This window comes from Aristolochia californica, unplaced genomic scaffold (assembly GCF_029961685.1).
Source record: "Aristolochia californica isolate CCGP_79_NKW_82.1479 unplaced genomic scaffold, dmAriCali1.0.hap1 SCAF_14, whole genome shotgun sequence".
Taxonomy (NCBI): Eukaryota; Viridiplantae; Streptophyta; class Magnoliopsida; order Piperales; family Aristolochiaceae; genus Aristolochia; species Aristolochia californica.
In genome coordinates, this window is record NW_027181815.1 from 689,110 (window position 1) to 705,000 (window position 15,891).

Here is a 15,891-nt window from a genome sequence, read left to right on the forward strand (position 1 = left end):
GTGATCGTAGCGGTGGCGGTTCAAGTCTCCCCACCGAACCAGCATTCTCCCAAATTAGGACATTTTGCCTCCTCGCACACAGTATGGAGCTTCAATTCTCTTAGCTTATTCTTGATTTGGGTATACTTAGACCCTCCAGGGATGGATTCCTTCATCCATTTGGGCTTGGTAAGGGGGTTTTTTTTGTCCCAACTTCGACCGAGTACTCATTGTTCTCCCGGAGGCGGATGAAATCAGTGAGAGACGGTGATTCGGCGGTAAGCCGAGCGCGCAAACCCGCAACGGTTTGAGGGGGGTTGAGGGTTTCCTGGGAGGGGGAGGACGACGAGGAAAACGAAGAGGAGGAGATCACCAGACATTTGACGGAGGAATTCGAAGGTTTGATGTACTTCGGAAGAGAGAAACGGCGCGGATACATCTTCAACCTTTCCTCACTTCCAACCTCTTTCTCAGTTCTTGTTTCTGAAAGCAGATCCCAGATATCAACTTCTCAACTTGCCACAACAACCGCAAGAGGCTGGAAACTATTCATCGAATTGGGGACTAGGGAGTGTTTTTGGCGTGTTAGGGCCTTAGGATATTGTTTCAATGGTTTTTACTGCAATTGGATTGCACTGGAATTTAAATAATATTTTATCTAACAAAATTTTAGAATTAACAAGTGTGAATTTTTTTTCAAAGTTCTAAAAAATTCAAATGAAACTCCAGACTTTGGTTTTAATAATAAAAAATAAATTAATATTTTAATAAAGAATATAATATATGTTTGTACTTCAATTTGACAACCATCCAAGAATTTAAATATATAGTTTTACAGAGCTACAATCGATTGGAAGTTGTGTATTTTTACGATTTTTCGATATATGCAACATTAATAACGCAACAACAAGCTTGCAATAAGCATGGGTTTGTATGAGCTCTTCTGCATTGGAAAGAAGAAACGATAATAGCTATTTGACAGGAAATAAGATAACCCAGCTGGAAAAACCTGCCCATGATAGCAAGCACTTACCTGCATCCTCGAGTGCAAGTATCACCCAGTATCATGATCGTAGCGGTGGCGGTTCCAGTCTCCCCGTCGAACCAGCGTTCCCCCAAATTAGGACATTTTGCCTCCTCACAGACAGTATGGAGCTTCAATTCTCTTAGCTTATTCTTGATTTGGGTATACTTAGACCCTCCAGGGATGGATTCCTTCATCCATTTGGGCTTGGAAAGGGGCTTTTTTTTTGTCCCAACTTCGACCGAGTACTCATTGTTCTCTCGGAGGCGGATGAAATCAGTGAGAGACGGTGATTCGGAGGTAAGCCGAGCACGCAAACCCGCAAGGGTTTGAGGGTTTCCTGGGAGGGGGAGGACGACGAGGAAAACGAAGAGGAGGAGATCACCAGACATTTGACGGAGGAATTCGAAGGTTTGATGTACTTCGCAAGAGAGAAAAGGCGCGGATACATCTTCAACCTTTCCTCACTTCCAACCTCTTTCTCAGTTCTTGTTTCTGAAAGCAGATCCCAGATATCAACTTCTCAACTTGCCACAACAACCGCAAGAGGCTGGAAACTATTCATCGAATTGGGGACTAGGGAGTGTTTTTGGCGTGTGAGGGCCTTAGGATATTGTTTCAATGGTTTTTTCTGCAATTGGATTGCACTGGAATTTAAATAATATTTTATATAACAAAATTTTAGAATTAACAAGTGTGAATTTTTTTTCAAAGTTCTAAAAAATTCAAATGAAACTCGAGACTTTGGTTTTAATAATAAAAAATAAATTAATATTTTAATAAAGAATATAATATATGTTTGTACTTCAATTTGACAACCATCCAAGAATTTACTTATATAGTTTTACAGAGCTACAATCGATTGGAAGTTGTGTATTTTTACGATTTTTCGATATATGCAACATTAATAACGCAACAACAAGCTTGCAATAAGCATGGGTTTGTATGAGCTCTTCTGCATTGGAAAGAAGAAACGATAATAGCTATTTGACAGGAAATAAGATAACCCTGTTGGAAAAACCTGCCCATGATAGCAAGCACTTACCTGCATCCTCGAGTGCAAGTATCATCCAGTATCATGATCGTAGCGGTGGCGGTTCTAGTCTCCCCGTCGGACCAGCGTTCCCCCAAATTAGGACATTTTGCCTCCTCGCAGACAGTATGGAGCTTCAATTCTCTTAGCTTATTCTTGATTTGGGTATACTTAGACCCTCCAGGGATGGATTCCTTCATCCATTTGGGCTTGGAAAGGGGCTTTTTTTTTGTCCCAACTTCGACCGAGTACTCATTGTTCCCCCGGAGGCGGATGAAATCAGTGAGAGACGGTGATTCGGCGGTAAGCCGAGCACGCAAACCCGCAAGGGTTTGAGGGGGGTTGAGGGTTTCCTGGGAGGGGGAGGATGACGAGGAAAACGAAGAGGAGGAGATCACCGGACATTTGACGGAGGAATTCGAAGGTTTGATGTACTTCGCAAGAGAGAAAAGGCGCGGATACATCTTCAACCTTTCCTCACTTCCAACCTCTTTCTCAGTTCTTGTTTCTGAAAGCTGATCCCAGATATCAACTTCTCAACTTGCTACAACAACCGCAAGAGGCTGGAAACTATTCATCGAATTGGGGACTAGGGAGTGTTTTTGGCGTGTGAGGGCCGTAGGATATTGTTTCAATGGTTTTTACTGCAATTGGATTGCACTGGAATTTAAATAATATTTTGTATAACAAAATTTTAGAATTAACAAGTGTGAATTTTTTTTCAAAGTTCTAAAATATTCAAATGAAACTCCAGACTTTGGTTTTAATAATAAAAAATAAATTAATATTTTAATAAAGAATATAATATATGTTTGTACTTCAATTTGACAACCATCCAAGAATTTACTTATATAGTTTTACAGAGCTACAATCGATTGGAAGTTGTGTATTTTTACGATTTTTTGATATATGCAACATTAATAACGCAACAACAAGCTTGCAATAAGCATGGGTTTGTATGAGCTCTTCTGCATTGGAAAGAAGAAACGATAATAGCTATTTGACAGGAAATAAGATGACCCAGCTGGAAAAACCTGCCCATGATAGCAAGCACTTACCTGCATCCTCGAGTGCAAGTATCACCCAGTATCATGATCGTAGCGGTGGCGGTTCTAGTCTCCCCGTCGGACCAGCGTTCCCCCAAATTAGGACATTTTGCCTCCTCGCAGACAGTATGGAGCTTCAATTCTCTTAGCTTATTCTTGATTTGGGTATACTTAGACCCTCCAGGGATGGATTCCTTCATCCATTTGGGCTTGGAAAGGGGCTTTTTTTTTGTCCCAACTTCGACCGAGTACTCATTGTTCTCCCGGAGGCGGATGAAATCAGTGAGAGACGGTGATTCGGCGGTAAGCCGAGCACGCAAACCCGCAAGGGTTTGAGGGGGGTTGAGGGTTTCCTGGGAGGGGGAGGATGACGAGGAAAACGAAGAGGAGGAGATCACCGGACATTTGACGGAGGAATTCGAAGGTTTGATGTACTTCGCAAGAGAGAAAAGGCGCGGATACATCTTCAACCTTTCCTCACTTCCAACCTCTTTCTCAGTTCTTGTTTCTGAAAGCTGATCCCAGATATCAACTTCTCAACTTGCTACAACAACCGCAAGAGGCTGGAAACTATTCATCGAATTGGGGACTAGGGAGTGTTTTTGGCGTGTGAGGGCCGTAGGATATTGTTTCAATGGTTTTTACTGCAATTGGATTGCACTGGAATTTAAATAATATTTTGTATAACAAAATTTTAGAATTAACAAGTGTGAATTTTTTTTCAAAGTTCTAAAATATTCAAATGAAACTCCAGACTTTGGTTTTAATAATAAAAAATAAATTAATATTTTAATAAAGAATATAATATATGTTTGTACTTCAATTTGACAACCATCCAAGAATTTACTTATATAGTTTTACAGAGCTACAATCGATTGGAAGTTGTGTATTTTTACGATTTTTTGATATATGCAACATTAATAACGCAACAACAAGCTTGCAATAAGCATGGGTTTGTATGAGCTCTTCTGCATTGGAAAGAAGAAACGATAATAGCTATTTGACAGGAAATAAGATGACCCAGCTGGAAAAACCTGCCCATGATAGCAAGCACTTACCTGCATCCTCGAGTGCAAGTATCACCCAGTATCATGATCGTAGCGGTGGCGGTTCTAGTCTCCCCGTCGGACCAGCGTTCCCCCAAATTAGGACATTTTGCCTCCTCGCAGACAGTATGGAGCTTCAATTCTCTTAGCTTATTCTTGATTTGGGTATACTTAGACCCTCCAGGGATGGATTCCTTCATCCATTTGGGCTTGGAAAGGGGCTTTTTTTTTGTCCCAACTTCGACCGAGTACTCATTGTTCTCCCGGAGGCGGATGAAATCAGTGAGAGACGGTGATTCGGCGGTAAGCCGAGCACGCAAACCCGCAAGGGTTTGAGGGGGGTTGAGGGTTTCCTGGGAGGGGGAGGATGACGAGGAAAACGAAGAGGAAGAGATCACTGGACATTTGACGGAGGAATTCGAAGGTTTGATGTACTTCGCAAGAGAGAAAAGGCGCGGATATATCTTCAACCTTTCCTCACTTCCAACCTCTTTCTCAGTTCTTGTTTCTGAAAGCTGATCCCAGATATCAACTTCTCAACTTGCCACAACAACCGCAAGAGGCTGGAAACTATTCATCGAATTGGGGACTAGGGAGTGTTTTTGGCGTGTGAGGGCCGTAGGATATTGTTTCAATGGTTTTTACTGCAATTGGATTGCACTGGAATTTAAATAATATTTTGTATAACAAAATTTTAGAATTAACAAGTGTGAATTTTTTTTCAAAGTTCTAAAAAATTCAAATGAAACTCCAGACTTTGGTTTTAATAATAAAAAATAAATTAATATTTTAATAAAGAATATAATATATGTTTGTACTTCAATTTGACAACCATCCAAGAATTTACTTATATAGTTTTACAGAGCTACAATCGATTGGAAGTTGTGTATTTTTACGATTTTTTGATATATGCAACATTAATAACGCAACAACAAGCTTGCAATAAGCATGGGTTTGTATGAGCTCTTCTGCATTGGAAAGAAGAAACGATAATAGCTATTTGACAGGAAATAAGATAACCCAGTTGGAAAAACCTGCCCATGATAGCAAGCACTTACCTGCATCCTCGAGTGCAAGTATCACCCAATATCATGATCGTAGCGGTGGCGGTTCCAGTCTCCCCGTCGGACCAGCGTTCCCCCAAATTAGGACATTTTGCCTCCTCGCACACAGTATGGAGCTTCAATTCTCTTAGCTTATTCTTGATTTGGGTTTACTTAGACCCTCCAGGGATGGATTCCTTCATCCATTTGGGCTTGGAAAGGGGCTTTTTTTTTGTCCCAACTTTGATCGAGTACTCATTGTTCTCCCGGAGGCAGATGAAATCAGTGAGAGACGGTGATTTGGCGGTAAGCCGAGCGTGCAAACCCGCATGGGTTCGAGGGGGGTTGAGGGTTTCCTGGGAGGGGGAGGATGACGAGGAAAACGGAGAGGAGGAGATGGAGATCGCATATTTTATTGAAGGATTCAGTTATTGCTGAACAAAGAAAATTTTTGTAATTTGCATTAAAAAATAAAATAAGGATGAGATCAATTCCGAAGCACTTTTATTTGTTATTATAGCAGACAGAATTCCATTGGCTTAATTAGGGACTCCCCGATGCATCTTTACTCTAGCTACTCCACAAAAAAACGCAAAGCCGGGGGAATACCAAGTCAGTCCTTAAAATTTATTTGTGGCCATCGAGGAGCCGTATGAAGCGGAGGTCTCATGTACGGTTCTGGAATAGCGATAGGAACAGTGATGTTATCATCGACTATAATTATCTAACAGTTCAAGTACAATTGATATAGTTGAGGCACAGTCTAAATATGGTTTTTGGGGGTGGAATCTTTGGCGCCAACCCATAGGGTTTATAGTTTTTCTAGTTTCTTCCCTAGCAGAATGTGAGAGATTACCCTTCGATTTACCAGAGGCGGAAGAGGAATTAGTAACAGGTTATCAAACCGAATATTCGGGGTATAAAATTTGGTTTATTTTACATTGCGTCTTACCTAATTCTAGGTTCATAACCTCTATCAAGCAAGAGAAAGAAACATCAAATTATTCATGGATATCCACGATATGTTCCCTATGGTGACTGGGTTCATGAATTATGGTCAACAAACAGTACGAGCTACAAGGTACATTGGTCAAAGTTTCATGATTACTTTATCCCACGCGAATCGTTTACCTGTAACTATTCAATATCCTTATGAAAAATTGATCACATCACAGCGTTTCCGCGGTCGAATCCACTTTGAATTTGATAAATGTATTGCTTGTGAAGTATGTGTTCGTGTATGTCCCAGAGTTTTACGTGTTGTTGATTGGAGATTGGAAACAGATATTAGAAAGAAACGGCTGCTTAATTATAGTATTGATTTTGGAATCTGTATATTTTGTGGCAACTGCGTCGAGTATTGTCCAACAAATTGTTTATCAATGACTAAGGAATATGAACTTTCTACTTATGATCGTCGCGAATTGAATTATAATCAAATTGCTTTGGGTCGTCTACCAGTGTCAATAATGGGGGATTACACAATTCAAACAAACAATTATGAATATGAATTCCACTCAAATAAATAAAAATAGCCGCGGATAAACTAAACCCCTTTTCCTTTTTCAATAATGATAATGATTACCAAAATTACCAAATTACTAAGATTCTGTTTTGATCAGGGTTCTTTCTTATTGTTAGTACATCTATTTTCCTTCAATTCTATTTTTGTTCATATGGAATGTCAAATAATAAAAAGGTTTAGTTCTATCCATTGCCAATGCTTACGCACTTGTTATATTCGAGTCAATCAAATCGGTTAAAAAATTGTTGTTCATATTAAAATGAATCGAGTTAGTCAATGATGCTCGAACATGGACTTGTTTTGAGTGCCTATTTATTTTCTATCGGTATTTATGGATTGATCACAAGTCGAAACATGGTTAGAGGACGTATGTGCCCGCTGAAGCAGCTATTGGACCGGCTATTGTTTCGTCGATCCATCGTAACAGAAAATCAACTCGTATCAATCAATCAAATTTGTTGAATAAATAATCCTAGTCGTAATGATATAGATATAAATAAACACAGATATCCTTCATTATATTCCATATCGATAAATAGATATAATTTATCTAATTCTAAAATTAGAATTAACATGTCTAACTAATTCATGTTTGCCGAAACGTAAGAAATCAAAGTATCTTCGCTCTTTCTCATGAACAGATCCAGCAATCTATTGATTCTATTGATAAACCGTATCAATCCCTCCCTTTCCCACCGCCCCTCATCAGCTCCCTGGTGTTGAGAAACAAAGAACCGAGAAAGAGGTTGGAAGCGAGGAAAGGTTGAAGATGTATCCGCTCCTTTTCTCTCTTGCGAAGTACATCAAACCTTCGAATTCCTCCGTCAAATGTCTGGCGATCTCCTCCTCTTCGTTTTCCTCGTCGTCCTCCCCCTCCCAGGAAACCCTCAACCCCCCTCAAACCCTTGCCGGTTTGCGCGCTCGGCTTACCGCCGAATCACCGTCTCTCACTGATTTCATCCGCCTCCGGGAGAACAACGAGTACTCGGTCGAAGTTGGGACCAAAAAAAAGCCCCTTTCCAAGCCCAAATGGATGAAGGAATCCATCCCTGGAGGGTCTAAGTATACCCAAATCAAGAATAAGTTAAGAGAATTGAAGCTCCATACTGTCTGCGAGGAGGCAAAATGTCCCAATTTGGGGGAATGCTGGTCCGGCGGGGAGACTGGAACCGCCACCGCTACGATCATGATACTGGGTGATACTTGCACTCGAGGATGCAGGTAAGTGCTGGTGTTTCAATGGACAATTATTCTACAAGTTCAAGTGTTAACCATAAAATATATAAGAAATTTGAAAACCAATGTTTTGAGTTTAGTAATGATTATTAACCTATAACCCCCAATACTAAGACAGAGATTTATAAGGAAAATGGAAGACCAGTTTTTGAGGTTTAGACGTTGTAATCACTAACATAGTTATTCTTTTTATGAGTTTGAAATAGCATCTAAAGTAGAACTGATACAAATCAAGTTAATTTGCAGACATTTATATATAAAAAATACTAATCTACATAAAATATCGTCGCAACTAACAGGAATAACTTACACAATCTAGAAGGTTGATGTCAAAGGTGGGGTCAACTAGACTAACCCTGCCTTTGGAAGGATGGACTAGATAGATTAATAGTTGATTTAAGATTTCAGTAGAGCTAATCACAAACCCAAACTTCAACTGAAGTATACCACAATATTAGTTCTATAGGTTATGTGAACTAGACTGACTCTTGCGATATTGATCGAGTAATTGGCTTGCTAACTACCTGATACAGTGCTGTTAAGTCCATTCTTCTGTAAATGAACGAAGCTACTATTTAAACTGCCTTTACTTCATGCAGATGCAATGGGTTGTCAACCATCCTAGATAAGATAATTGTTTGGAGCTTCTTTATCTCATGTCAATAGATTTCATAAGTTGGTTTTGAGACTGATAATCAAAATAAGGTTCCATTGAATATAGCTTTCAGATTGGAGCTAGAAACAAGTCCACTATGTGCTACTTCATGGGAAGATTTTGAGAATTATACTATTGTTTGGATCCTCAAGATGCAAACAAGCAAGATTATAGATTTTTATATATTTTCTTTATATGCTTTTCCAGATTTTGTAATGTGAAGACATCACGTACTCCTCCTCCGCCAGATCCAAATGAACCCTCTAATGTGGCTCAAGCAATAGCATCATGGGGCCTAGATTATGTGGTGATCACAAGTGTTGATCGAGATGATTTGCCTGATCAAGGAAGTGGGCATTTTGCAGAGACCGTGCAGAAGCTCAAAACTTTGAAACCTACGATGCTGATAGAAGCACTGGGTATGATTACGTGGACACTTACCTTTACAGTATACATGTTTGGTTGGTATGTGGCCTTCATGAAATAAAAAATAAAAAAAAGAACACTTTTGTCAAGGAATCTTCAGACATTGACTATGCCAATGAGTGTGATTAAGCCTTTGGCTTAGTGGCCTTATGAGGGTTTTCTTACTGTGTCGCCTTGGTTCAAGTCTCACAGGGGACCCGGGTATTTGGGGGTGTATAACCGATATTGCAAGTATGAAAGGTTTTCCAGAATTTGAAGCAAATTTATTTCTTTATTTTCTATAAAGCAGACAACCTTTTTCTGATCAAATAACAGGGAACTGGTTGTGTTTAAGAAAAGGGTAACTTTGTTAATCTGCGAGAGTGGGACTACTAACTCGAGATATAGTTGGAAACTTTTCATGTCTGAGAGCAGAAACTTTGATCATTTAACGGTTTTGTCTGAGAAGAAAGATTTTTATCATTTAATGCCTGGGGGTGGACAAGCTGATGGACCCATGGTAGTCTTTTAGTTTTGATAGCTGCTACCTTTGATTTAAGCCATTATTTGTTGGGTACCACTAACTCTTCTTTATTTCAAGCCGCTTCAGGTTTCAGTTTCAGGTTTCTATTTTTGAAAGCTTCTATTTGCAAAGTCTTTGGCAGTATATCATCAGTATTTATTTCGTCAAAACCTAAGTTGCATTGAGTATTCCCTGTTTCTGTCGTCATTGTTAGATATCTCTACTTTTGATATAACTTCATTTCATTTTCAATCTTTCACTATTAGTTTATGATTGCTTGTGCAGCTCCTGATTTCCGAGGAGACCCAGGATGTGTGGAAAAAGTTGCAACATCTGGTTTAGATGTTTTTGCTCATAACATAGAAACTGTTGAAGAGCTCCAGAGTTCTGTTCGTGATCACCGAGCCAATTTCAAGCAATCAATGGATGTTTTGAAATTGGCCAAAGAATATGCTCCTGTCAGAACACTCACTAAGACTTCAATAATGTTGGGCTGTGGGGAAACTCCTGATCAAGTGGTAAGAACTATGGAGAAAGTAAGAGATGCTGGTGTTGATGTCATGACATTTGGTCAGTATATGAGACCATCGAAGCGTCATATGCCCGTTTCTGAGTATGTTACACCTGAGGCATTTGAAAAGTATCGAGTTCTGGGCATGGAAATGGTATGTGGTCTGAGGCCCTTGTATATTCACTTCTTTATATTCTGCTATAACAATTGGGTTCATGTCCTTGTCATTTAGTTTTGGTTGAGGTTAGAAAATCAAAACTTACACGCAATCCTGCCATGTTGACCCATATCAGAGGTGTATAGTGTTTAGGGAGGCTATCTTGATGTCATGAATTATACGTACCATGTTGTTGATTATCTTTTCTTGATGTGGCAGGGATTTAGATATGTTGCATCTGGTCCGCTGGTCAGGTCTTCCTACAAAGCAGGGGAATTTTATATAAAATCTATGATTGAATCTGATAGAGCAATGGCTCCTGTCTCTTCTGGATAAGGCCTTGAGTTCCTATTCATTTTTTTTTTATCAATTCTCAGCCAAAATGTATATTTATTTGTTCACATTATTCCATCACAATACCTATTCATAAAGAGGAGGCTGGTATATAGGACATCTTTAAATGCTACCTGGTGCAACACATTCTGTTACGATTGAGAAAGGTCCTAACCAGTATTTAAGCAGCTCTTCCTGTTGCTTCTCAAAGCCTGCCCTCATGTATAATCAAACTGACAAATTATTACAATTTCAGTGCTGTTTGATTCTAATCGCCACTCCCCTTTTATCCCCTGAAGTCAAATGACATCTGTAAAAAGTATTTGAAGAGACAGAATGAGAAGCAGAGAGCTTCGACAAGGTAAAATGACCAAAATATTCCTATTCTTATTTGTCAACAATATCTATTTCTAAATATTAGTTGTATGTATATTTGATGAACTAACCACATCAAGAAAAGATAATCAACCTCTTTCTCTGTTCTTGTTTCTGAAAGCAGATCCCAGATATTAGCTTCTCAACTTGCCACAACAACCGCAAGAGGCTGGAAACTATTCATCGAATTGGGGACTAGGGAGCTTTTTCTTGTTTTTGGCGTGTTAGGGCTGTAGGATATTGTTTCAATGGTGCTTACAGCAATTGTATGCACTGGAATTTAAATAATATTTTATATAACAAAATTTTAGAATTAACGAGTCTGAATTTTTTTTCAAAGTTGTAAAAAATTCAAATGAAACTCCAGACTTTGGTTTTAATAATAAAAAATAAATTAATATTTTAATAAAGAATATAATATATGTTTGTACTTCAATTTGACAACCTTCCAAGAATTTAATTATACAGTTTTACAGAGCTACAATCGATTGAAAGTTGTGTATTTTTACGGTTTGTTGATTAGTAATTGTGCATGTTTTATGGTATTCTGCTAATGAATTGTTTCTTTCTATTCACTAGAAGGAATGCAGTTTTATTTCCTTCTTCTTCTTCTTCTTCTTCTTCAACTTTTTGGTTGCAACGAGATAAAACATTTGTGAATAAAAAAAATATAAGTAAGAATCGTGTGTATACTAAGTTCCCTATGGAGGAGGAAGATTTTGGGTTGTTCTATTCATACTTTTGGCAAAGAAATCATTTCTAATTATGATAACATTACTAAAGCTCAGCTATCAAAGCTTCTCATCTCTGTTATGATCGAGGCAACAAAGAAGGTAAAGCAAGTTTATATTGTGGGTACAAGGGGAACTAGTCAAAGTTTTTATTTCTCCGACAAATCTGAGTTTTCTTAATCCTTTTTCATAAATTAATTTTCTTCATAATCATTTCTATAGGATCAACATCTCTCACTTTCATGGAGGTGATCAAAGCAGCCGCAAAGCATAGTTCCTCGGCACATGAAAGTATTGCTCTAAGAGTAGATCAGAAGAGCTATACCTATTCTCAGCTCATTTCCTCTGCTTGGAAGATATCCAGCATTTTAAACAGCAGGAACCTTAAAAAAGTAAGTTGCTAGTGTTGGATCCTCTTACATTCAAGCATGTAGTATTTTAGCTTTACCCACAAACAAAGACCATTGTTTCTCCGTATGGTTGTGGAGCAGTGACCACCATTACTTGTTTGTCTTTCCAGATGATGATGTCTTTCTTTAATCTGCATTCTGTTATGGTGATTGTTGTCTACATAGAAACTTCTTTTAGGAAGTTCACTAGTTAATTTTTCTTCTTTTGATTCAGACAGATGAGAACAATAAAAATGAAAATTCCTCATCAGAAATAAATGTGTCTGGTGGAAGAAGATATCTGGATGGAGCTCGAATAGGCGTTGTTGCCAAACCTTCTGCAGAATTTGTTGCTGGAATGTTGGGAACTTGGTTTGGTGGAGGAGTTGCTGTTCCTCTTGCCCTTAGCTACCCTGAAGTGGAGCTCTTTCATGTGATGAATGATGCGGTATAATCCAAAGCACATTATTGTTTTCTTTTTCCCCAATGGATGTCTTGATTGTCACAATTCGTTGTTTGTAATAAGTAACATCTTGTTTACTCCAAAATGGTCAGTTAATTTTCAGTTACTTGGAGATTTTTACTATCTGGCCAGTATGGGTCTTAAATTGGTTCCAGAATCTTCTTGACTTCCCAAGCAATGGCACAGAAACCCCTATTGGGTCACTGGAATGGAAAGGAAAGGGTCAAGATAAAATTTTGAAAATGGGGTATCTACAGTTAGTGACAAGGTTTCACTGATGATGTTGATCGACAATGAGTATCATTATTGCATAATATTTTTGGGTTATTGCCTAAATGTTTTGATAATGGCTGCTTTGGTGGTTGGCCAAGTGGGGGACTCAAGCATTTAGATTGTTGCCTTGGATAAGGTTTGATGCCTTTTATGTCTATTACATTAACACACTGATCTTCTTTCAGAATCAAGAAAAAATTACAGTTAAGAGTTAGAAATCGGTATATATATACTTCTGCCTCTCGTCCCACTTTCTCAGTTATTTGGCAGGGCTGTCTGTTACCTTGTTGTTTATGTATATCATGGTTACTGAATGTCAGTAAACCATTCAGCTGGGAACATGATATGCTTGCAGTTGTTCTCAACTATTTAGTTTGAAAGAGCAGCTGTTGAGCAGAAACTGGATTAACACTAAATTTTAGAATATTTCTTTGGCACATAAAACTTTATTTTATTTAAAATAAAAGATGGATAATTTTCATTTAGAGAGCTCATTTATGTCATAAAACCTTGAATGATTTAGGCAGTTGATCTGATTGGATTGGATGTGAAACCTTGGCAGAGTTCTCTCTAAATTTCAGGGTTTTTGGAAGACCTGAACTGTGGTTCAATTGGGTTGAATGGTTTGACCAGGATATGCCCACTCTCTAATGTGATGACCCTGTTTAGGTTGAAAAAAGTGGGCTTCACTACCAGTTACTTGGTTTTAGCCTTTAGCATAAAAGAAAAATGACAGGCCTAATCTTGATTTAGTCTACATTTACCATGTGTATGCATTTATGATGAAGTATGATTTCATGATGTCTAATAATATCTAGTTTGATCTCCTTAAAGGAGGGTTTTTAATTTGGAATAGATTTTATAGCTAAATCAGGAGGATGAATATTAAGACTCTTAAACTATTGAATTTCTAGGATATTTCCATGCTTCTCAGCACTGAAGAACATCAAGAGCTTATGGAGAATGTTGCTACTAAATGTGCAGCTCAATTTTCACTTATCCCTTCTGTGCCCAGTTTTTCTTCAGAGTCTAGCATGCCTAAGGTGGATGTTGAGGATGTTGAGACCTCTAGAACTCTAAAAGGTAATCTATTTTGTCTTTGTTTTAAATTTTAAAGTTGACGTACCATAAAGGATTTTTATCTACTTTAATTTGTTTTTACTTTGTTTTATGATGCAGGAGAAGACCCTGCATTGATTATATACACAAGTGGGACCACAGGCAAGCCTAAAGGGGTTGTCCATACCCACCAAAGCATCTTGGCGCAGGTATATGTCCTGATGTTAGATTCATGCTGTTGCAAGCTTTGAGATATGATAATTATTCTTCTATTGAATTTAATTTCTTTCTTGTTCTGATTGCAACATGGCAAAAATGGTTTTAAGCAGAAAAAAGTAAGATGTGAATGTCTATATTTTATTCTTTCTGTGTTTCTTATTGTTGTTAGTTGCAATACTACCCAACAGAGAAATCGTGGAGGTGATTATATTATTTATCAAAATAATAAGCACATAGGATACATGGGGTTATTTGTTTATTCCTTCTATCTTTGCTACTTGTTTCCAGTGTTGTCATTGACACTCTAAACTGCATTTAATGTGTAGCTCTGTTGCCAGGAGTCACTGCTGGAGTAGTCAAATTGGCAAAATGTTGCCACTTGAAACCTTTGTAATGAGAAAATGGTTAAAGGATGTTGTTTTTACCACCAAAACCTTTTTGACCCTGCGGCAACTGATCACCTCATTAGCCCACCCAGCAACAACTGACCACCTCAGTGGTCAAACCTTTCTGAAGAATTAGATAACCTTGATGGGGAAAGGGCCAAGTAGCTAAATTGCATTAGGAAACATGAGATTATGAATCTGATGTTATCAGTATCATATTAGTTATTATTACTAATGTGTAACTGTTTCCTAGAGTACCAATAGTTTTACACACTTGATGTGCCTGACTAGTAAAATTTTGGTGTTTTTTAATTACTTCTGCTGTTATTGTTCTATCGCAGGTCCAAATTTTGACAAAGGCTTGGGATTATTCTGCTGCTGATCAGTTCCTGCACTGTTTACCCCTTCACCATATCCTTACAATGATCTTTGTTCCTATAGTAGAATATCCCCATCTAATGCACCGTGATATCCTTAACCTTTGACATACATGTGCATGGTCTTTTCAATGCTCTGCTTGCTCCTCTTTACGCAGGATATGTGGTATGGCTCTGTGACTCTTAAAACATTTCCAATGCACATACTAAAGTTGACTTGGTCAAACTGAGATTTCAGCTGATAGTCTTCCATATAGTAATTTATGGTCTATTCTTCAAATTCTCTGGTATTTCTTTGCAGGTTGAATTCATGCCAAAGTTTAGTGTGAGGGGAATATGGCAGAGATGGCGGGAATCCTACCCAACAGATGGAAGCAAAGTTGATGATGCCATTACAGTATTCACTGGTGTAAGTCTTAGTCTCTTTGGTAATGCCAATATTTTTCTTTTTGTATTCTCTTCTATTTTTTTTCCTAATCTACATGCTATTTTTTTGGATGTTCAGGTTCCAACAATGTATACTCGATTGTTACAAGGTTATGAAACAATGGATTCTGAGCAACAAGCTCATTCTGCTTCTGCTGCTTGTCAATTGCGTCTTATGGTAATCAGCATCAGTTGATTTTGTTGTTCTCTCTTCTATTGTATCTTATGGTAATCAGCATCAGTTCATTTTTTAGGAATCTCTCTGGCACTCATGCATGTGCATGCATTTTCTGAAATTATTTAGTAGTTTTTTGGTGCATCTTCTACCTTTTAACTAGTGTGTTATGGACAATAAGATTAGTGTTAATTTTGATATCTTTGCCCGAAAATTAACTGACTTCTTCATGCAACTGTCTCAATCAGAAGCTTTCCTGACAACACTTGTCCATTGTTATTTTCCCAGATGTGTGGCTCCTCTGCACTACCTTATCCTGTCATGTTACAGTGGGAAAGCATAACAGGTCACCGTCTTTTGGAACGCTATGGTATGACTGAGGTAGGTTATATATGTGAACTATTGTACCAACCTCTTATCATTGGGCACTTCTACTTCCTTCATATTCTTCTCCTTTTTTCCCTACCTTCTTATGCTTTTTCCTAGAAAGGTTTAGAAGAAC

The 15,891-nt window shown here is 38.2% G+C and overlaps 2 protein-coding genes across 2 annotated transcripts in view; both read left to right on the forward strand.

Annotated features, from left to right (window-relative positions):
- The first annotated feature begins 7,367 nt into the window (after nt 1–7,367).
- Nucleotides 7,368–10,519, forward strand: LOC137949749 (lipoyl synthase 2, mitochondrial). The gene is made up of 4 exons (XM_068795922.1): nt 7,368–7,917; nt 8,795–9,006; nt 9,801–10,180; nt 10,403–10,519. Exons 1-4 carry the CDS (start codon nt 7,466–7,468, stop codon nt 10,517–10,519), a joined length of 1,161 nt encoding a protein of 386 aa, XP_068652023.1. The 5' UTR covers nt 7,368–7,465.
- Nucleotides 10,520–10,789: 270 nt separating this feature from the next.
- LOC137949748 (probable CoA ligase CCL8) overlaps nt 10,790–15,891 on the forward strand; it is a 7,968-nt gene continuing 2,866 nt past the window's right edge. Inside the window, exons 1-10 of the mRNA XM_068795921.1 lie at nt 10,790–10,877; nt 11,845–12,014; nt 12,247–12,459; nt 13,662–13,830; nt 13,927–14,015; nt 14,753–14,821; nt 14,901–14,954; nt 15,090–15,197; nt 15,294–15,392; nt 15,678–15,770. Coding sequence (XP_068652022.1) covers nt 10,853–10,877; nt 11,845–12,014; nt 12,247–12,459; nt 13,662–13,830; nt 13,927–14,015; nt 14,753–14,821; nt 14,901–14,954; nt 15,090–15,197; nt 15,294–15,392; nt 15,678–15,770 — 1,089 coding nt within the window. The 5' untranslated portion in view covers nt 10,790–10,852. The remainder of the gene's footprint in view (nt 10,878–11,844; nt 12,015–12,246; nt 12,460–13,661; nt 13,831–13,926; nt 14,016–14,752; nt 14,822–14,900; nt 14,955–15,089; nt 15,198–15,293; nt 15,393–15,677; nt 15,771–15,891) is intronic.